At 43.8% G+C, this 23548-nt stretch overlaps 1 protein-coding gene across 5 annotated transcripts in view; it reads right to left on the minus strand.

Annotated features, from left to right (window-relative positions):
- Positions 1-23548, minus strand: part of NRP1 (neuropilin 1) — a 152801-nt gene that overhangs the window by 12725 nt on the left and 116528 nt on the right. For 3 of the 5 annotated variants that reach the window (XM_040248375.1, XM_040248373.1, XM_040248376.1), the window contains 4 exons: positions 19824-20155; positions 13839-13983; positions 10332-10436; positions 5442-5501 (listed from right to left, as the gene is read on the minus strand). In XM_040248375.1, the coding sequence (XP_040104309.1) occupies positions 5442-5501; positions 10332-10436; positions 13839-13983; positions 19824-20155 (642 nt within the window). The remainder of the gene's footprint in view (positions 1-5441; positions 5502-10331; positions 10437-13838; positions 13984-19823; positions 20156-23548) is intronic. The other 2 variants (XM_040248377.1, XM_040248378.1) reach the window with 1 other exon arrangement.

The raw sequence follows: 23548 nt of genomic DNA on the forward strand, positions 1-23548 counted from the left end.
GTTTTAAGTGGGAAATCTCTGCTTCTTTAGTGAATTTTCAGATTTGCATACAAATTGTTTGCCCCACTTAAAACTGCAATATAAGGTCAAGTAAAGCCAAAGCATATTTGAATGGGTACCCACTTGTATATTTTTTAATGTTCAAAATGCTTCTTTTGGGTCCTAAAAAGAAAGCGTGAAGGGAGTCTCAAGAATGATTTGTTTCATGTGTTCTAGAAAGTGCTATTTGACTATGGGTTTTTTTTTTCCTAACTTGTATAGCCTTAGTTTTTACTCAACCTTTTTGCTGGGGGAATTTGGTTAACTTTTTAAGGATGGGGAAAATGAAGCCCTTGATATTTGGAATTATTTTTGGTAAACTGGAGCTAACAATAAAAATAATCCTAAAGATAAAATTATTTTCCTTCTGCCAGTCCCACTCGTCTCCTGAATATAAAATTAAACACACAATAGGGGCTGTTTTCTCTAATGACGGTCGTTGCTTCTCACTGAGTTCAAGCGTCCACAAGATGGCAGCATTGAGACGAAAAGGAAGGTGCCCCCAGCAGCTTCCCTGCTGATCTAAAAAATAAGTCTAAACAATCAGTAGCAAAAACGAAGTATGATATTCTATGCTGTATTAGGGTCAGGCTGAGAGCCTATCTCATTGTGGTCTTTCCTTTAACTTTGTCTAAGTGTTTCACACAAATATCTTGCTTTCTACTGAGTCTGGACTCCACTGCCCCTCCCCCACTTCAACAAGGGCAGGCAGGAGGCAGGGTAAGGGAAAGATTTACTGAATAGATAAGAATGAGTTACTTTGCATTTTTAGTTTCCAAGGAACTCCTTTCAAATGCTAATGTGAAATTTTGGAAGGAAGGCACCATGCATCCTCAAAACTGAGCAAGATGGATTCTCCCTCCCAATGACAGTGTGATCTGCCAAAGGACTCACCGGGGCCAGCTGGGGAAAGAAAGCCTAGTAAGTCATGTGATGTGTATAACACAAGCACCTTCAGTTTGTGCAAAGGGCTATATTTCACAGCGGTAGTGTCACTGGAGATACATATTTTATGCCCCAGTCCATCATAACCATGAAATAGGGCTTCTTAAAGCATGAGAAACCCTCTCCAAAATCCTCCCTTCTGTACAGCATGACTGAATTTTGCAGATGTAGTCAGCTGAACAATGAAGGAGTAGTTGAGTAACCTTGGATGTCAACACCCACGGCCCTGGAATGTGCTGTTGTGTAATCTTGTGTTAGAAACTGTTAATATTGAAAAATATTAATATGTGCGTGGTTTTAGGTTTTCTCCTTAAATGTCATTTATAAGACCTACACAGAGAAGAGGGCAGTCAGTCATTACAGCATACACATTTCTGGTAATATCTGCCTTGTTAATACTTTAAATTTATTGTATAATTTACAGAAAACCACATCATCCATAATTTGGCTATTACTATTCCAGCAGTGTCATAAAATAAATGAACTTGGGTATTTTTGTGGCCAAGACAAAGGGCGACTTTGCCTGAAAGACTAATTTTGACATCTCCTGTTCGAGTGAACGGAAGTCAACCTTTATCTTCCACTGTTCTTTCCAATCTATGAATTTTACACAGTGACTTACTCAAACTTTTCATATTTTACTACTCTTATCTCTTTGGCTCAATCATATATAATTTACGGCAATCTTGTTAAATTAGATTTTCTTTTTTTTAAATCAGTACCTTTTGTGGGGGATGGGCATGGAGACAGAACAGCTCAATGTTAAAGATTCAAGCCTGGCTAGAAAGGCTATTAAACTCACAAAAATACACACAGACATTTCTAGAAATGGAAAGAGGAAGAGAGAAGGACAGAAGCAGAGGAGAAAAGGGCAGAGAAAGAGAAAAAAGCAAATGGACAAATGAAATTAGTGTACAGGACAATGTCCATTTGACCTTTCAATCTTCAAAATATTACCCAGGCCCCATGGCTGCACAATTCTCATTAAATTCATTGGGAATAATCTGGCTAAATCCCTTCTTGACTCTTAAAAATAGCAGGAAACAATATTCTGAACTTAAAACAAATTTATAGCCGCTGTGAGCCAGCACCAGCTGTGCCTGGGGGACCTAGCTTGCCCAGAGTTACATCATTAGCACCATATATGCACAAGGATTTAATTTTCAAATCTGGTCTTCAGAACTTCTATTGCATATGTAAGCTCGCTTACTCATAGGCTGGAAATAAGCAGAGGTGCCTGGGTCCATGTAACCATGGGTCATGAACATACTCTGAACTGATTTAGAGAATGTTTGAGGATCCTTGGAGGCTAAGAGCCTTCTGCCAAGGGGAAGACGGATTTAAAATGCAGGGCTTCTCATCAGTTCCTGGCAGAGCATTAACAGGCTTTTATCCATCTGATGACAACCCAGATAGTATATGCGTATTATATGCCCATTGAACATATTATATTGAGAAGAATCTTCAGCATGAAATCTTCAGACTCTGCTTGAATCTCTAGTGGCTTCAGCAAAATCAGTTGATGATGAAAGTTTAAGGACTGATATGCTGCTATTTGTCAAGGTGCCTGCAGGACAGTGGGGATCCAGGTATTAGTAGATGGGTCTGACCATGAGCAGAGGAAACCTCAGAGTTAGACTTGCTTTCTGACTCCGCAGATGCTCAGGTCCTGAGCATTGGCTTAGCCAGGAGGTGACAATGAACAGAACTCCTCAAAGAAACACAGACAGTTCACTATATACAAATGAAGAGAACAAGATTCATGACTCAGACAATGGAAAAACAGGAAACCAAGGCAACTTGTAAAGGACTCTGGGCTGACTGTGGACTAGACCATCCCTATCAGTAAGGTCTGTGGTTCTGTAACAGAGAACAAATCTGACTCCGTATTGGATATATTACTTTAGCTCTAATGCTATGCTCTGTTGCCTGAGTGTAGCCATGCTGGCTCTGCACCTTTTATAAAAGAATGCTGCCTACAGCCTGAAATATACAGGAGAGCCCATTCTCAAGGCTCTGATCTTTAAACGTACAACACCTTTCTGTTCATGTACAGACAAAAAGTTGCAGAACAGAAAATAATGAATTGTCTTCCTGGGGTTTTATAGGAACATTGTGACTAGATCTACATGGACAGCTGCAAGAACAAAGGATTCCAGGACCAAGAAGTTCGCAACCACCAGCTGTACCATCTCCTTTTTTAGTATGAATGAAGCCTCAGTTCTAACTCGGGTAACATGGTTCTTTGGAACACTAGTCCACCACCTTCTTGGCCTGTTGACTTCTTACTGGTTCATGATTTGTATATCCACCCTCTGATCACAGTAGACACTGTGAGATGACTGTTTGCTCTGGAGCTCCTCCCTGAAGCCATCATGCCAAGGGCTTTGAGCCGTAAATTAAAAGTTCACAAAGCCATTCCTGCTTTGATAACACAGACCTCCAACATGGAGGGGGAGTCATCTCATTTTGGGCTCTTGTTCACAGGTTGTTGTGTTTTGATGACCCCTAGCTCTTTTGACAGGCAAGCAGAGAGATGAGATCTGTTGATGGCAGCTTCCTAGTGGTTGTAATTAACTCTCTGGCAAGAGGGAAAACTAGAGCACCAGTTAAAATGTTTGTTACGTTATTAACTTCACTTGTTCACCTCACCCCATTCCCTGTGACAGTCATAAAGAGCTTACAGGAAGTTACCCCACAGAAAACCACCCAGATGGGGCTGAGTGGGAAAAAAGAAGAAATTTATCAGGGAAGATGGGAAGCGAGCAAAAGGCAGCTAGCCAATCCCCCAAGGCCACATTTATAACCTGAAAAGGTATGAGGGGGACTCCTGCACTGCAAAGATTTAGCTGAGCACTATTCTTCAGTTTCATCTTCGGTATTTGGGGGTGTCTTAGCTGAGTGGTGGGCTTCCCCAGTGGCTCAGTGGTAAAGGACCCTCCTGCCACTGCAGGAGGCTTGGGTTTGATTCCTGGGTTTAGAAGATCCCCTGGAGAAGGAAATGGCAACCCACTCCAGTATTCTTGCCTGGGAAATTCCATGATCAGAGGGGCCTGGTGGGTTACAGTCCATGGGGTCAAAAAGAGTCAGACACGACTTGGCGACTAAACAACGAGCTCAGTGGTAGCAGGGGGTCTGTCACCCAGAGCCAACCATGGGGAAAACTGGGGTTAAGTTCGACTGAAGGGAGGTTTGGTTTGCAGTTTAATCAGGTCAAGAGTGACACCACCCTTTGAGGAAGCATGCTAATTAGAACAGTCCTTTCTGCTTTCTGCTGGCTGGGGAGGGTCTGCTGTTGAGGAAACACTGATGTACACCACATGCCCGTTAATAAGTGACCGTGGAGGCCAAGGCTGAGCAGACTTCACTAGAGGAAATGGGAGAAGCTGGTGAGCTGACCTGTTCACCTCTCTCTAATGGTTAACTTTTAAAGTATGTAAAACCTCTGATTGCTTATACGCACTGTTTCCCCTCATGTGTGTCTGTGGGGAAGATTTTCAAAAAATACTATCGAAATACAGAGGGTGAGGGGGAGGCCGCCATTTCCCTGTGGCTGGGCCCTGATCAACAGCAAAGCTCTGAAAGTCATCACAGGATTCTATGAACAAGTTACTGACCAGAGACACGTTAATATGTCTTTTGTTGTAGTTCATTGCTCAGTGTGTCTGACTCTTTTTGATCCCATGGACTATAGCCCATCAGGCTCCTCTGTCCATGGGATTCTCCAGGCAAGAAACTTCTTCTCCAAGGGATCTTCCTAACCCAGGGATCAAACCCGCATCTTCGGCATTACAGGCAGATTCTTAACAGTTGAGCCACTGGGGCAGCCCACGTCTTTTGTTACCTGAATGTTATCAACTGGAGACATTTCCACAGTCACCTACATAATAATCACCCGACTAAGTTTTTGCAAAAACCCCCTGGTCAATGATGTGTTAATAAAGAAGGATTTAGAGGTAGTCTGCCTCAGGGCTCTCCTCTCCAGCCCTGGTTTCCTGCACACCATCTCGTGGTGCACCCACTGGAAACGTGGCTGTAAAACTGTCAACTCCGTGGCAGGCAAAACTGACAAACTTCGCCTGTCTCCGATTTGCAGAGCGGCGATGAAAATAAATAGGCAGGCTGCTGCCTGGGAGATTTCCTTCTCCTGAGTTTGCAAACACAGTCCGTGTCCTAGATGTGCTGCGTTTCAACAAAGTATGTTCCTTGGTTCCTTCCGATGAGAGTGGGGATTGTCACCATTTGGCAATGACTGATGGGGGAGGAGATCTCGCTCCCTGCTGCATATACATGTGGATGAAAGGGAAGCAGTGTTTATGCTCCTGCTTGGGGGCCAGATGCTGGTGGCATCTCTGCTAGGACTTGATGGGAAATGGAAACCGAGAAGCGCAGCGATGTGCTATTTTGGGGAAGAAGACACACATATGTGAATCAATTTTCTCTTTGGTATCTGATACCTGATTGTATAGTGCTGTCTATCACAGTCGGCTTCTCCGTGGTGAGCACAGTGGTACCACCTGAAACACAGAAAGAGTAACATCCGAGATGAAAAAAAGCAGGATGATAAGTAATACCCAGCAGAGAATGCTCTTACATACGTCTGTTAAAGGCTAGCAGTTCCCTTAAATAAATCTTCTTTTAATTCCAGCTAGAGTAACTGTCTCAAATTTTGCTCACCACCACACCAGGTTCAAATAAACCACTATTTTTAACCCATTTATTCATAAAGCATCTAGACAGTATGGGTAATTCCAAACTTCCTTCCAAGGGCATTCCTTGACTCCCAGACTAATCGACGATACTCACAACGGCAACAATGAAAAGCAAAGGCCTCCCAAGATCCTTAGTGACTTGAGTATTAAACTTGACCTAGACCTCTAAGTTCAAATAGTTTCTCAAGGTTTCAGATTTGTGCCTTTTGGAGGGGAGGGTGTTGCAAGGCTGGTCCCCACCATCTATTTTAAAAACTGAAGGTTTCAAGTGGATAGCTGTAATTCCTCCTTTCTTTTGCTGCTGTGGTTGTTTATTTTTCCCAAGGACAAATATTCCACCCAGTATGTAGCTTGGACAAGCTGCAGGGAAAGTGGACGGGGAGACACATTTTTCAGCCCCGAGGAGCTGGAAGACTGCACAAACGACCCCCTGAACACTGTGAACTTTAATCAGTCTGGGTTGACTTGGAATACTTGGTCCAAGGACGTCGCGGAAACTTAGATCTACCATCTCAGCTTAAGTATCTTAGCTCAGCCATTTTCTGCCCTTTATCCTGAGACTTCTGTTTTATTTATTTATTTATTTTGGCTTCCCAGGTGGTGCTAGCGGTAAAAAACCCACTTGCCAACGCAGGAGATGTGGGCAAGAGACTGGGGTTCAATCCCTGGGTTCAGAAGATTCCCTGGAGGAGGGTGTGGCTACCCCACTCCAGTATTCTTGCCTGGAGAATCCCCATGGACAGAGGAGCCTCGTGGGCTACCGTCCATAGGGTTGCAAAGAGTCGGACACCACTGACGTGACTTAGCGACAGCAGCAGGCAGCCTACAGGATCTTCACCAACCAGGGATGGAACCCATGCCCCCTGCGGCGGAAGAGTGGCAGAGTCCTAACCACTGGACCGCCGGGGAAGCCTGAGATTTCTGTTTTACAGCCCTGTTCCTCAACTTGCCCAAACCACAAGCATCACTTGAATGCTCCTTGAAAAACTGGCTTATTGTTTACTACGTAGGTACTTGAGAAAGCCATTTCTCCTTATGTGCGTCTGCCTTGCAGATAATGGTTGAGGATCTATCTGCTTTCCCAAGAGATAAAGTCCTGGGCAGACTCAGGGTAAGGACATGGGTGGGCTCATGCTGATCCTGGAACGTCTGGAGGTGGTTATGAGGTGCCACTGTACACCTTTCAATACTATCATTCAATAAAGAGACTGTGATCATTCCTATTCTGGCTGAGCCCTGGTCCTAACCTACAGCTCCCACGGGTCAGAAATCACCCAGCTCATGAATCAGAGGGTCATAAAACCGAGCTCCTGGGGTGGCCTGAAGATTTCTGAGCTCATCCACTGCGGCACCAAGTCGTGTTAGCCCCGCTTGCTCAGTAAATACGCTGGATGAGTGATCACACTTGTATGTGCCCTCAACGAGGCAGGCGCTAGGAGAAGAAATTATATATATTATGGGTTAAGAAGGTGAATCTGTAATGGCAGAACTGGAGGGAGGCCAGAACGCATTAGCATTCCGTTCCCAGTGGTCTTACAGGAGAAAGACTCAAGGTGAAAACTCACTTTTTAAAACCGATACGCACTGTCAATTTTGTGAGAGGTTGGGAGCCAAATTCTGCTGCCGGGTAGACACAGATCCAGTGTGAAATCTGGCCTCCTGGTGCCTTTGAAGCCAATTGTATTATCTAATGACTTCAAAGGCATTTGCAAATGAGGAACTTCAAGGGTGAATTTTCACCTTGGCAAGCAAGCAAAGGAGAGAAAAATCTCTCTTTATTTCCATGTTTGGTGCAGTTCACCTGGAATTCAGTGTTGTTTAGAGGTAATGAGCATTTGCCTAAAATACTTATCTCTCACTATGTCCAAATCGGTCACCCCTGGGAGAAGACATTAAAGTGACACCATCTGTATTTAGGACCCAAACCTTAAGAGAACACTGATCCCAATTTCCAGGCTTAGCACTAAGCATTCCAAGTTTGCAGGTGTGACCGAAACAACAAGGAGGGTATGGACTTGTGTGTGAGTCCGGGAGGCAAGATGCTACCTGGGGGAGGGCTAGGCTGCCTGCAATCACTGGCGCCTGTCAGCACACCCTTCTTCAGAAAAGACTAACACAGAGCTTCATAGAGGAAAACAAGCTTTTAAAAAAGGACAAATTAGTCATGATGTAATAAATGAACCTGAAGCGCGAAAAGGCCTTCTAAGATCACCTTTTCTTTTTTTTTTTTTTAAACTTTTTCTTTTATATTGGAGTGTAGTTGATTAGCAAAGCTGCAATAATTTCATATGGACAGCAAAGCGACTGAATTATACATGTACCTGCATCCTTTTCCAAATTCTTTTCCCATTTAGGTTGTCACAAAATATTGAGCAGAGTTCCCTGTGTTGTACAGTAGGTTCTTGTTGGTTAAAGAATCACCTCTTTTTAATGGTGGAATAAAGTTAACTTTATCAGTACCCCTAGAAGTACTTCTTATTATATGCACCTATTGATCAAATTATTAAGACAAATGTGCTGGCCTGAAAAAATGACATTTTTGGGGGGCCAGGATAATATGTAAAAAAAAAGAGACTGCCCCCTTTTTTTTCTATCTAAATAAATGATTCTATCCAACAAATGAGTTTATACACTGTAAATAAATGATCACCTTGTACTTTTAAAGGACTGTCAGTGTTTCCACTGGAAATGACCCATTTTCTGCGGTTTGCAACTTGGTGCCATTCACAATTTGCTCGAGGCTAACAGACTTGCCCTATTTCATTCAGAGGCTTAGGTTTCAATTGATTCAGTCATGAAGCAATGCAAAAATGAGAAGGTTGGTTGTTCTGACGCGAGGAGTAAATCTGAGGCTTTGACTCTAATCAATATTAACTGACCACTTTAGGGTTTATAAAGGAAAGAACCTCTTCTCCAGAGGGTAATTGAACAGAAGAGTCTCTGATGACTGTATCCATTCCTTTTTATGAGGATTTTCACTACAGATGGGATGTGTGACTAGGTTTGCAAAAAGCCTAAGGTTTGCAGAGAGTGTTTACAGGCAACCTTGGGAAGGTTCTGTAGGACCTGCTTCACAGGCTAGTACTCTTGTTTTTCGTATTAGCTGTATAGTTTTCAGCTGGAGCTTGACATCTTACAAAGAAAAGGCCTCTGTCTTATTAGATTTTTTTTTTTTTGTGGCTTGTGGCTACTTAAACACAAGATTTATTTTCAAAAGCCCATAGCCATGTAATATTTATTGGCCATTTGACTGTAAGCGATTATTCTGGAAATTTGGAGGGAGAGAGCCTTAGGAGGAGGGATTTAAATGTAAACTCAGTTCATGGTACTAAACTTCTCAGCTAGATTTTACCTTTATTCCATCTCAGAGTACCAGAGCAATCTTGCTCTTTCAGAGGAGAGGTTCTGAAGTAATTGGAAATGGGGGTCCCTCCAGATTTTACATTAATGCATCAGCCACTAACATGGCACTATTATGAAGTTACATGGGAACAACTACAGTTTCGCCCATGGAAATGAATTATGTGGGCTCTCTAGAGTCCCATCTGGGTAAAAACACAGACTGCACCCAAGGGCTGCTGTTTAATGTAAAATGAGAGTCAGATGCTGTAAGAAACTGCGTTTTGACCTGGGTAGCAGTAAAGGTCCCAGAGCACCTTTGGCAACAATAGGGTGAAAATTCTAGGACTTTGGCCAATTTCCAAATGGTGGAGTCCGACTTCCCCATCTGCTTAATGTTTCCTCTGCCAGTCCAAGTGGAAGAGAAGGTCACTTTCTAGCTTTTAGGATTTCAGAATATTATGGAGTCATCCTCTAATGAGTCAGTGAGGCACAGAGTACATGCCATCCCTGATATATCTGTTAGTGGTGATGTGAAATAGCAACGAATTGTGACTTTCTAAATTTTAATGTAAAATGATTCACAGATTCTAACTTAAAAGCTGCAGTTCAAATTTAAGTCTAATTTCATCAATTAGTTGAAGGATCCACTCAAACATGTTGATTCCTGTTTGAAATTAAATGTTCTCAAGTGTGTGGAGCATGTGTTACTGGGGTTGGGGGTGAGAGTTAAAGATGAGAATCAATTTATGTTACATATTGTTGTTTGTTATTGTTTAGTCGCTAAGTTGTGTCCAACTCTTTTGCAACCCCATGGACTATAGCCTGCCAGGCTCCCTGTCCATGGGATTTCCCAGGCAAGAACACTGGAGTGGGCTGCCATGCCCTCCTCTAGGGGATCTTCCTGACCCAGGGATTGATCCCAGGTCTCCTGCATTGGCACGTAGATTCTTTACCATTGAGCCACCAGGGAAGCCCAACCTCAGATACAGTTAGCCATGGAGACATTCTTATTCATTCAATGAAGACAATCCCAGCCCTTGACTCTGAAATGGCTAAAATTACTGTTCCGGATGGCTGTGACTTGGAAGAACAATTTGTTTGTGCGATGACATGAGATGAAGATGCACGTGTTCTGGCAAAGTTTCCTCCACCCTGATGCCTAGTGCCACGAGGATTTTCACACACACACACACACACACATGCACACACACACACTCAGAGGCGTTAATAAGCGGGTCTCAACTACAACATGAACTGAGATGCACAGCAATGGGATGAAGATGGTTTCTGCACCTGTGAGCTGGAAGTCATCACCTGTTCCGCTGTGGCAGTTGGCCTGGTCGTCATCACATTCATCTACCAGGTTCCCGTTGGGAGTGGTCGGCCCAGCTGTGGGTGCTGAAACAAGATCCAAGGATTATTTTCTTACACCTCTGAAATGTATTCTCCAGCCCCCCGGTTGTTGACTTTGCTAATGCTTTTGCAGAAAACTTTAATCTGCCACAGGAAGACGAGGAGGGTGGTGTGCCTGCCTCTCTTTCAGGAGTGGAAGATACCTGGATTTTGCAGAAGGCACTGGGGACTGCTCTGTTTTGGTATTTGATTCCTATCTCCTTGGTAGACTTGGCTGCCTTCTCATTTCACAAGTTGTTATCTACATAAACATACTTTTTCTGAAAAGTTCCTGAATTCTCACTGGTTATTTATTCATGACCCTAGAGTTGAGAATTTTGAGGATAGAGGTTTTGCTTGAACTGTTTTTCCTTTCATTTTCAAGGTGCTTGAGGAATCAATTGTCATGAATTCTTTTATATTCTTGATATTTACTCAGTTTATCTTGTAATTTTTTTCCTAAAAGGGAGTCTCAGCGTTCACTTTTAGTACAATATTGTTCTTATTTATTTTTTTCACAGTGACTCCATTTCCCTCTAAGTAAGCGCCTGGGCTTGTGAGTGCTCCCTCCAGAGCAGGTGTCTGGGAGCTCCCAGGGGTCATGTTACCTTAACTCCTGGGGGACCACATTCCGCTGCCGACAGGTATTCCCATAGCTCTGAGTTTGTAGTTGAAAAGTAGCCAGCATTAATCAAAGACTGCTTTTGAAGTTCTTTACATTTAGTTCCATCTATTTTTTTTTCAGCCTGTTCCTCATTTTTGCAATCTGTTTAATATTTTACAGTTTTTGGCATTACGTTTCACTTTACAAGACTTGAGATAATGGACAGTTCTCTTGATGTCTGAGAACCAGACAAGATGCTGGGAGTCAGGGGGGGAGGCAGGGGTCTGTTCTCTAATAGCTTCTGGCCAGTTGGGATGTGCTGGTAACTGCTGCTTTCTCAATAAAAATTTGACACAGTTTTTCATTGTACAGAAGGACTGAGCAGAGTTATAACAAATGGAGAAACATAGCTAGTTTCGAGGTCCTCAACTGCCCGTGACACACACCAATAATTGCTAGGAAATCACCACATATAGGTAATGTCCACACTGTTTAGGCTACAAACTGGACTTTGTAAACTGTGTAGGGTTCTGGTCATTGCTAACAGTGAATCAATAGCACCCTCTTCAGCAATCTTGATGCTTGCCTTTGCTAAGCTACCTTTGCTGTTGGTTTTGTGCCACTTTTAAACTCTATTCATCTTGCTGGTTTTTCCACATTCCTTGTGGTATTTATAAAGGAGTTTTACATTGGACATGGCCCAGGATACTACCTGGATTAAACTTTAAAAAGTAAAATGTGATTCTCCAAAAATTTTTTTAAATTATATTTCTTTTTTTTTTTTTTTTTCAGTGTGGGGATAAGCATATGGGATCTTAGTTCTCTGACCAAGGATTGAACTCATGCCCCCTGCAGTGGAAATGCAGTCTTAACCACTGAACCACCAGGGAAACCCCCAAAGTGAGGCATTTTGTTGTCCCAATTCTACTACTTGAAAATATTTTATCTTCTGTGGTCCTCGAATTGTTTCTTAAATACAAGTCCTAGCCCCAAATAAGCTAGAGGCCCCAGAGATGGCTGGGTTGTACCCCATCCTTTTTTCCTATCCCTTTAGGCATTTCCTGTAGAACAAGGTACAAAGTTGATGTTTAATAAGGGCCTGCTAATCATTTTAAGGAAGAAGAAAAACACTCCCTTTCACCAACTGTGTTAAAAAGCTTGGACAGTTCTTTCCCTGGGTGCTGGTTCCTCATGTGGCTCGGGGCAACTTCCCCACTTTGCTGAGTGCCTGTGAACATCTGCAGTCAATCCCTTCACCACCATCACGACCTCAGCACAGAGTTGACACTGGCCAACTGCCACCAGGCCCAGTCTTTTCAACCATCCATTCATTCCACCTCCTAAATCAGTGTTGCTTCCCAGAATCCAGGCTAAAGTCCTGCATCAGAGCAGCAGAGGCCCTTTTCCAGGTGACCACACTGCTCAGCACACTGAACCCATGTGTCTGCAGGGGGTTCAGTCTGCCCCCACCCTCTTTTTTCCTAGGTGTCTTTGCCAATGTCCTGGAATACTGTCATTCACGGTCTGGGTTGACAGTGATGGGATAACTCAGGGGTCCTGGGACATAGCCACAGATATGGAAACAGCTACCCAGTAAAGAATGGGAGATAATGGCCTGCTTTTAAATAAACACATAGGAAAGCAGCTATGAATTATTTACTAGGATGGTGATTTATAGCTTAAGATTCTTTAGTGCCTAAGAAATGTTTTATGATATTTAATGTGCTCAGGAATGTAATTATATTTGGGTAGCTTGAAACACAAATAATTCTGAAATCCCAAGAAGGTGATATTTAAAAAGCATCCTTCCAAACAACTTTGAGCATATGCTCAGTGGATTAACATCTGGGTACCAACAATAGCCATTCTTTGCACTAACCTAGAGGAAGACCTTTATGGGGATGAAAATGTTGGTATAAGGTTACTCATTTATGCCCAAATCGAAGGCAGATGGGAATTCCAGTGCACAAAAGCATTAAATAGTACACTGAGCAACCATCATATGATTTTTTTAAACATTCATCTCATTCATTATGTGATTTAAAAAAAACGCAGAGCAAAGTGCAGTTCTGGGGTCAATGTGAGAACTGAATTTGTCCCTGACCTTCCTATGATAACCTAAGTTTATGCAGTTGTATCTTTAAACAGACCCCATTGTGCATTACATACATTATGTGATGTAAAGTTTGGGTTTCTCTGCAGCAGTCTGAGAAATTTATCCACAACAATGTCTCAATGTTTTTGGTCTGTCAAATGCTGCTTCCTGCTAGTATGTGATGGTAGTCAGCACTGCAGACGGAAACTTGGACCAGACACAGGCCTCTGAAGAACTCTAAGAAGGTCAAGGAATCCGTGGTTGCCAGGGGTTGAGGTAGAATGGGGATGGAGAGGGTCTGCTTGAGCTGCTAGAGGGGCTTTCATTTTGAACCCACTGAAATCTTTTGTAACTAGACAAAGGCTGATTGCATAAGCACCTGTTAACTATGACTATGTACAAATGCCAGACTTGTTTATAATGGTGAATTTTGTTATGTGAATTTCAAAACACATCATTTTTTAAAAACAGATCAGAGAACACCCCTCCACCCAGGATCTGAGGAGTGTTATGCAAACAACCCCCACAAAAGCAAGGTGCAGAAGAAGCACTGCTTCATGCCGCTCACCAGGTGATGCGCCCTGTGCACAGGCAGGCACAGGAGACGCAGGATCATTTAGGGGAAAGGTGGCAATCTGCAGCAGCACCGTCAGGGCCATAAGCACGTGAAAAAGGACAGAAAGCATCTAGGGAAGCAGAGCGGGCTTACCTTCCACCTCACAGCCCAGCAGCTCCATTCGCAGCCCCAGTCCACCGTGAGTGGCTCTCTCGGGGTAGATCCTGATGAACCGTGTGGAAAGGGGTGGAAAGGTCCGCAGCTCAGGTGTATCATAGTTGTTGTTGCCTTCAAAAGACTATGAAGAACGAGAACCAGCAGGTATTAACAAACCTCCCTTTTGGCAGAAGAGTCTCTCCTTGAGGACTCTTTAACAGGGCAGAAAAATGGGCCTCATTCTACCAGTTCACGGAAGGCTGACATTCCTACATGAGAATGGAAAAAAACAATTAAACCTTCTCTAGGAAGTGACAGATGTCCTTCTCAGAAACTCTGGAGGCCGCACTGAGGCTAGTCCAGAAGCTAAGGATTTAATGAGACACATTTTTAAATGATAGGCTGATGTGCCTGGAAGAAGTGACAGTTTCACCATTTCCTTGAGGTGGAGGAAGAAAACTCAGGAAAGGAGCCTGCCTCTTCTCAGAGCTTATAATCGAGACTGTGTTTCCAATAACAGCTCCTCTTACATTCTCTTGGATGAGCGGGTCCTGGTTTTGCTAAAACTCCGTCCTCAAGAAGTGTAAGGGGGCTTCTCTAGTAGCTCAGTGGTAAAGAATCCGCCTGCCAACGCAGGGAACACGGGTTCGATCCTTGGTCTGGGAAGATCCCATATGCTGTGGAACCATGAAGCCTGTGCTACAATTATTGAGCCTGTGCTCTAGAACCTGGGAGCTGCCATCACTGAGCCCACATGCCCTAGAGCCCATGGTCCGCAACAAGAGAAAGCGAATATAGTGAAGTCGCTCAGTTGTGTCCAACTCTTTGCGACCCATGGACTGTGTAGCCTGCCAGGCTCCTCTGTCCATGGAATTTTCCAGGCAAGGATACTAGAGTGGGTTGCCATTTCCTTCTCCAGGAGATCTTCCCAATCCAGGGATCGAACCTGGGTCTCCCTCACTGCAGGCAGACGCTTTACCGTCTAAGCCACCAAGGAAGCCCGCAAGAGAAGCCACTGCAATGAGAAGCCCATGCATGGCAACTAGAGAGTCGTCCCCACTCTCTGCAACTAGAGATAAAACCCATGCAGCAATGAAGACACAGCACAGCCAAAAGTAAATAAGTAAGTAAGTTTTAAAAAAAAAAAAAGCAGCTCAAGAAATTCCTTTCTTAGAGGAGATGGTAAATTTCACATGGTGCAAGTGCTGTGTTACCAAGAACTTGGGTGATTCCAGTCCCCTGGAACTGCTATTGACTTACGAAGTCCCACCAGTGGAGACATCTGTAGATAAAAGAACTTCTCATCTCAGGAAAGTTACGGGGTCCTGCTCACTAAATGACGTTCGGAGGCCTGGTTGCCCTGCAGTGAGTGAAGTGCATTCCTAACTCGACATCACTGTGACATGTTCAGGAGACCAGTCGTTATTGCCCTGCTGCTGCTGGATTATTCTGCTCCCCTTTTTAAACTGATGGGAAGCCCTTGAGTGGAATCATCAGAAAATGGAGCAATGGCTAGGCTTGTTTTCTTTTTCAAGAAATGGATAAGCCTCTCTGTATCCTCCTATCCCAGTATCCTTCCTAACTCTGTCCAGAATGGGAAGAGGGGAAGGGATTAGAAAAACCAAATTGCCTTGTCACTGGGACTGTCGTTTTACATACTGAGCACCATGTGATGCTTACTGATGCAAGGCATTGTTCTACAGGCTTAAAACGTATTAACTCAACGTAATCCTCAAGACAATTTCGAGAGGTAGGTTCTATTACTGTGTGTGTGTGTTCAGTCACTCAGTCATATATGACTCTTTGTGACCCCATGGACTGCACCCCGCCAGGCACCTCTATCCATGGGATTCTCCAGAATACTGGAGTGGGTTGCCATGCCCTCCTCCAGGGGATCTTCCCAACCCAGAGATTGAACCCACACCTCTTATGTCTCCTGCATTGGCAGGCTGATTCTTTACCACTGAGCCATCTAGAAGTAGATTAATTGGCCTTTTCAAGCTCAGAAAATCCTCTAGGAATCTAGAAGTACAGGGCTCATACCTATCTGCTTTTCTCAATTAAAGTTCTTTCTATCATTTTCAAGAGTAAATTCACTACTGGGGGCCCTTGCCTTCTTGACAGAACTGCTCTTGCTGCCAGTAATTGAGAATCTGACGGATATCATTGTCAGGCCCAATTAAGTGTTGTCAGTAAGACACTAATTATAATGAAAACAGCGTTACTACACAGGCAAGTTCTATCTACATTAACATAGCTCCAACATTCCTAGGAGAAAAGCACTTATATCTATGGACTCCCAGCTTCTTCTCCTACTTTTCATGTAAATACATTACAAAGGTCGTCAGTGATGAGCTGGGAAGAATATTAGCAAGGAAGGGTCACATGGAACTGGGCTAAGTTTGCTAACATAACATTGTTTACCACATAACACTGTTTATAACATGTCTTTCTGTCCTTTTACTAATCATGCTTTAGAAGAAGAGGGCTTAGAGTGTTTAGATATATTTGCTCCTGGAAAGACTAGTTGATTCAAAGACTCTGATGTACCTTGTCCTTTATGTACTGTTTAGGTGTAGGAAATAAGGAGAGGGCATAAAGGATTCCAACTCTATCAAGGTGCTGTTTCATATCATAGAACAGACTGCTCACTTTACCATTACATAAAGTATACTTGGCATCCTAAACAGGTAACCTTTACTTGCAAGTTCAAATATAGTCTGTTTTAACTATCTTTGTGCAAAGTTACTATAAATACACACTGCTCCTAAATGGATGATTTAACCAGTGTCCTTTTTCATCTTGAAGATTTTATTCCAGGGGAAGGACATGTTAGGAATCACTTATTAGATGCCCTGCCAATGATTTAGAAGCTTTTATGGTTTAAATAAGGGGCTTCCCAAGTGGCACTAGTGGTAAAGAACTTGCCTGCCAGTGCAGGAGATGTAAGAGACACAGGTTTATCCCTGGGTTGGGAAGATCCCCTGGAGACGGGCATGGCAACCCACTCCAGTATTCTTGCTCGGAGAATCCCATGGACAGAGGAGTCTGGCAGGCTACAGTGCATAGGGTTGCAAAGAGTCAGACACAACTGAAGTGACTTGGCACGTAGCACATGGCTTAAACACATAGGAACATGATAATGATGGGTAAAATCATATTTTAGGAATAAGATCTGACACATTCAACCAATCTTGAACAGAGTTTCTTTGTTACAGGTGAAAGCTGGGTGCTGCTGGCTTCTTGGGAAGGCCATACGTGATGCCCTCCAAGGGAGTGACAGCTTTAGACTTGACCTCAGATGAGTGGATAACAGGCGAGTGAGCACAGGGTGCATCCCACCCGGAGCATATAGTGACCTGTTTTCCTTCCCTCTTAGAACCCTTGTGCTGAAGAACACATCACAACAGTACACACTGCCATGTGACTGTGGCAACTTGTTGATCTGCAGCATTTTCACACTTGCTGCTAAAGCCACAGGGCTCATGACTCCTCCGAAAAGACTGGCTCTTAGGGGAACTCCAGTTTCTGATGTTTATTTTACTTTTTCTTCCACCAAAACAAGAGCGGCAGATATAAAAGAGGAAAATGAAAGGGACACCAAAGAAAGTAGCTGCACATGGATTAAAAGAAACACTGGAAATGTTTTAGAAACCCCAAGTTAACTAGGGGTGAGGTGGGAGAGGAATTCTTACGTTCCTGAGCAGCAGCATCCCTCTCGGTGCTCTGCCCGCTGGAGCAGAGCACAACATGTGGGGACAGCCTCTGCGGAGCCCCCACATCTGGGCAGAGTGGGAGCTGGCTGCGTGGCCCGGCTTTGCTTCCCGCCTGCAAAGCCTTTGGCCCGGGTGACTGTGGTGACTGTGTTCAGCCATAAGCCCACAGTCCCATTCTCTCCCAGTCCCCAAATCTTTTCACAAAAGGAGTAGATCCTCAGCAAAGCAGGGGTGAAGAGGCTGGGACAGAAAGGCCAACTGGGCTGGTGATGAGAAGTATCATTAGCTGAATACAATACTCACATAGAGTTCTGCATACAGAACTGAATTTCTGAGGACTCTTCCTTATTTCAATCTGAAATCAGTTAATCTGAAATTTAGCTGATTTCTGAAAATAACTTCCTTATTTAATCTGAAATCAGTTTCCAGGTCACCCAGCATACTTGGGGTATCCTTTCCAGGTTGGTGTTCTGTGCCCATGAAATGCAAATACATGTAACCATGAGCCCCAGAAAACCATTATCACTAAAGGATACTTGCTGTGTTAAAAAAGAAAAATTATACCACATGTTCTGGGGAAGGTTGGAATATATCTTTTTTCACTAGATCATCAAAGGCCAGCTGCTTTTTAAAAGGTTCCAATGTACAGAAAATAGACTTAAGCATTATTCATGATAGCCAAGTGTTAGAAGCAATGAAAGTGTTCATCAATGAATGGACAAATACCCAACATGTGGCCTGTATATGCGATAGAATATTATTCAGCTTTAAACAGAAATGAAATTCTGATCCACACTACAACACTGGCTGAACCTTGAGGACATCATGTCAAGTAAAACAAGCCCATCACAGAGACTAAATTTTGTATGCTGCCACTAACAGGCTTCTGCTGCTGCTGCTAAGTCACTTCAGTCGTGTCCAACTCTGTGCGACCCCATAGACAGCAGCCCACCAGGCTCCCCCATCCCCAGGATTCTCAGGCAAGAACACGGGAGTGGGCTGCCAATTCCTTCTCCAGAGCGAGAAAGTGAAAAGTGAAAGTGAAGTCGCTCAGGCATGACTCTTCCACACCTCATGGACTGCAGCCCACCAGGCATTCATTTCAAAGGCTCCCCTCAAACACCCTGGGGTAGGGGGACCCTCCTACCTCTTCAAGCTGCCTCAAGCACTTTCTTTCTCTTCATCTCCTCATCATCTTTTTGCTTTCGTTTTGCCAACTTTGCTGCTGTTGGAATGACTGATTTCCACAATTGCAGCCCTCCATTAACTGAACCTCCAGTCAGTTAATGGGCTGTACTTGATCTAAGAATAACTTCTGAATACTGGGATTTTCCAGGCAAGAGTACTGGAGGGGGGTGCCATTGCCTTCTCCAGTCAAATTCATAGAAACAGAAATTGAAATGGTGGTTGTCAGGGGCTGGAAAATTATTGTTTAACGGTGAGGGAATTTCAGTTTTGGAAGAAGTTTCGGAGATGGGTTTGCACAACAATGTGAATGTACTTAACACTACTGAACGGGTACACTTAAAAAAAGGTTATGATGGGAATTCTGTTATGTGGATTTCAGCCCAGTTATGGGCTTCCCTGGTGGCTCAGTCGGTAAAGCGGCTGCCTGCAGTGTGGGAGATCCGGGTTCAATCCCTGGGTCGGGAAGATTCCCCCGGAGAAGGAAATGGCAACCCACTCCAGTACTCTTGCCTGCAAAATTCCACGGACCGGGGGGCCTGGTAGGCTACAGTCCATGGGGTCTCGAAGAGTCAGACACAACTGAGCGACTTCACTTTCACTTCTATGGAACTTTAGAAAATTGTACAACAGTATAGAAATGAAAGACTCTTTCATTCAATAAAACAATTTTAAAAACACATGTAACAAGGGATCCGTGGTAGAAGGGGGCTGGCAGCTGGGGCTCTCCAGAGACGATCCAAGGACCTTTGGAGGGAGTGCGTGTTCCTACCAGGTTACCCGGTGCCCATGTCCCTGGCCACACCCTCACAGCCTCCCGCTCCCCGAGCCTTGAGTCACCTGCTGTTTCCTGAAGGAAGGAAAGGTGACCAGCGATGAGATGCTCAGCAGAGCTTTTTGCATCCCATTCCTGTCTCCCCTGGCATCTTACAGACTCCATTCCTCGCCCCCGCAGATCCCACGGCTTTCAGGAAATGAGAGAGATGCTTCCGCAGGAAGAGGCCAGGGTCCTTGATTCAAGTCAAGGCCGCCAGGGAGCACCCCCGAGCCCTTCCTGGCGCCGCCCCCGCCCAGGGCTCACCTTGGCCTTGCGCTTGCTGTCATCCATGATCATCTTCCAGTCCGAGCCGTTGTTGCTGTACCCGATCTTGAATTTCCTCATGAACACCTTGTTCTCCCGGTGCTTGCCCCCCTGAATGATGACTCCCCGCACAATCTTCTCCTCAGCGAGGTCCACCTGCAGCCACTCATTCACATACGGGTGGGGGGCCGGGGGCAGTGCCCAGCCCGAGCGGCTGGTCACCAGGCGGATGTTTTCAGGCATCCAGTTCCTGTCCCCTTGATTGGACGCTGTGATCTGGGAGTCGGAAATAAGGCCTGACACCATGCCCAGCATTCCAGAGCAAGGATAATCTAGGCGGAGAATGGAACAGACAAACGTAACGTGATTTGAAGTCTCTATGCTGAGAAAGAGAATCCACCTTATTGAGTAAAAACAGGGACTGTCCCCATTCATGTACATTTGTAAATGCCTAGACCATCTGATATGAAACCAAAGCTCCCCCCCTTCTCTTTCTGCACTGCCCACCCTACACTCAACAGTCCAATTTAAAAATCTTCAATAAGAACCGTCATTTCATCCTTTCTGAGTTCTTCCGAGTGTAAAGTCAACATATTTACCGTCCTGTTGGTATTCGGAAGTTATTCTTAGATCAAGTACAGCCCATTAACTGACTGGAGGTTCAGTTAATGGAGGGCTGCAATTGTGGAAATCAGTCATTCCAACAGCAGCAAAGTTGGCAAAACGAAAGCAAAAAGATGATGAGGAGATGAAGAGAAAGAAAGTGCTTGAGGCAGCTTGAAGAGGTAGGAGGGTCCCCCTACCCCAGGGTGTTTGAGGGGAGCCTTTGAAATGAATGCTTAAGGAGGGGGTCCATCTTCCCACCTCAGTGTCCCCTCACCCCCGTTTCTAACTGCAGCAGAACTTTTCAGTATCCCATCCTCACCTCAAATGTCCCAAGTCCAAACAAGAACAGTCCTTTCCACTCAACACTGAATCCCTTTATCCAACTCTTCACTTTAATGGGTGGAATCACCCGTCAGCTAGTTCCTGCCTAGTTACCTTTGTCTTTCTTGATTTTCCATTTTCCATTCCTGTTCTGCTACCAAATCCTGTCATATTTTCATTAAAAAAAAAGTGTCCTCAATATGCCTTGCAACCTTCTTTTGGCATCATCTGGATCGAAGGACTCAGGCTGACACGCTGAATGACCTCCAGACTACCCTCTCAAACCCCAGTTTTGAGTCAACAACACCCATGTCACTTTTCATAACTTTGTTTTTGCAGTGTCATTCTCATGCTCAAAAATCTTGCATTGCTAAGGAAAATAAACCAAAGGACAGATATTGCATGACTCTCCTGAAATGAGGTGCCTGGAAGAGTCAACTCCATAAAGACGAAAGTAGAATGGTGGTTGCCGGAAGCTGGGGGCAGGAGGGAATGGCGAGTTAGTGTTCCATGGGTACAGAGTTTCACGGGTACAGAGTTTGTTTGCGATAATGAAACGTTCTGAAGGTGGATTGTGGTGATGGCTGCACACTAATGTGAAACTTGAAGGCAATTAAATTGTAAACTTAAACATGGTTAGAATGGTAAACTATGTTATGTATATTTGACCACAATAATAAGAGAAAGATCTTTGAAAAATCTCCCTGGCTTTCCATTATTTATGGTATGCTATAAAACAGTCTCTCTCTGGCTTTCAACACCCTCATTTTGGCTTCATCCTATTTATCTAATTTTATTTCCTATTACTGACAGGAATCTATTTTCTTCCCATATACCATAGAGATAACTCTCATCATTGCCTTTGTTCAAAATGTTCCTGCTGCCCCCTTATCCTTCTGTGGACGGAGGTAAGTTCTGCCCATTCAAATCCAGCTTACGACTGTTCCTAAAAACTTCTCAAATGACTCTCGCCTTTATCCTGAGCTCTCTCTTCTCAGAAATATGCCTACATGGACAGGAAGCAGCACAGAGCTTAGCATTAAACTATTCTTTCTATATTTTAAGATTGGGAATCGTGTCCATAATTAGATTGTAAATTCCTCCAAGACCATGAACAGCATCATAGATTTTGCTAAACTTCTACAGTAGACCAAGGAGCTTCTGAGCAGAAGGAGAGTATCAATCACTGATTAATTGATTGGTGGCTTCATAACAAAATGTCAAACACTTCAGTTATTCTCTTTTCAAAATTGTACATCTCCATCTAAGACATGCCAGGAAGAAGAACTTATTCTTTTTAACAACCCTGTTCTGCATAAATCAAAATTCAGCTGAAAATGTAACCATTGTAAATGAGAGGTAATGCAATTAAGCCTTCTCCGTGTTATCAGCTGACCCTTGAGAATGCATTAGACACTTTCTAATTCAGACATTTTCTAAATCAGATGCTTACCACCTGAGTTCTACAATTCAGATCATGTCATTTCTTTACTTAAAGAGTCAGTGCCTGCTCATCTAGGAATTATGCACCTACTTTCAACCTCGTGTGCCAGGTTTTTGGTACCATGGTCTTGTAAGCCTCTCCTCAATGAAGGAGAACTCCCTCACCTCTGTGTAGTGGTACTTGGAGGCTTCCTCTCATTCTGTCCCCTCCACTAAAGAATTTCCCATCACTTTGCCCTTCCCGCTATCTTAAAATGTTGACCTGTTTTCAAATTTTATGTTAAATATTCAATTTTTCTGATCTTTCCAACTGGACATGGTTTTCTTTTTCTGGGACTCTTCCTAGCTCGCCACCTGCGTGTCTCAGATATGTTGACCATATTCAGTTCCTTGGGTTGATTGCTTGCTTGCTACCTGCCTCCCCAGATTTTAAGTTCTTTGAGGCTGTGAACCAAGTCATATTAAAAACTTTTCTGTGAAAAAAAAAAAAAAAAAATAAAAACTTTTCTGTGAGTCCTTGTGCCCTGCTTTATCCGTGGTATTTGCTCCACAAATATTTGTTGAATGAATCAGCTTATTAACACAATAAAAGGCAGCTGCCATTCTCCCCAAGCACCCTTTCCTGTAATTCAGCCGCACTATTTGCTTCAGGCCGGGGGTCTGGAAACCAAGAATAAATTCAATGGGGATTATAAAAAGATTGACAAAAGCGATTTTACTGAGGGTCTATGAAATTATAGTGTTAAAAATAGAAGTCGCATATTTGGTCACTGTGGTCACACCTGTCTGACTCAAAACTGACTTTTGTGAAGAAAATGTGTAGCTGGTAATCCGTACCAGATGTTACCCTTCAGAGAAAAACAAAATTAACTTGAATACTGTGAGGAGAGAAGAAGCTCTACCAGATGAAGGTCCCTTCTCTAACGCAGAGTTGTGGGGGCACGGCCCTTGCATCAACAAGCCTCCTGAGGCCAGCCTGCATCAGCCAACACAGCCGTCCTGCAGTCAGATGGCCTCATCCAAGATCAAGGAAGAGGCAGCCTGACTTGCCTTTGACTCCAAACCAGTGACTCACTTTTAGCCACGGTTAGGAGAAAGAGTCCACTAACAATTCAAGGTTTGAAGGAGATGCTAGGTTGTAGCTCTGTTCATCCACAGCAGGCTGGTTCAGTGTGCCTTGGTTAAAGCCTGGCTCCATCTCACATCCTTTGGAAACAGTGTTGCCAGATTTAGCTAACAAATAATCTAAAACAGCAATACCAGAAACCCAGGGTGCCAAACTAAATTCAAATTTCAAATGACAACAAATAATTTTTCAGTATGGTGGTGGTGGTGGTTTAGCCACTAAGTTGTGC

Source organism: Oryx dammah, unplaced genomic scaffold (assembly GCF_014754425.2).
Source record: "Oryx dammah isolate SB20612 unplaced genomic scaffold, SCBI_Odam_1.1 HiC_scaffold_10, whole genome shotgun sequence".
In the NCBI taxonomy this organism is placed as follows: Eukaryota; Metazoa; Chordata; class Mammalia; order Artiodactyla; family Bovidae; genus Oryx; species Oryx dammah.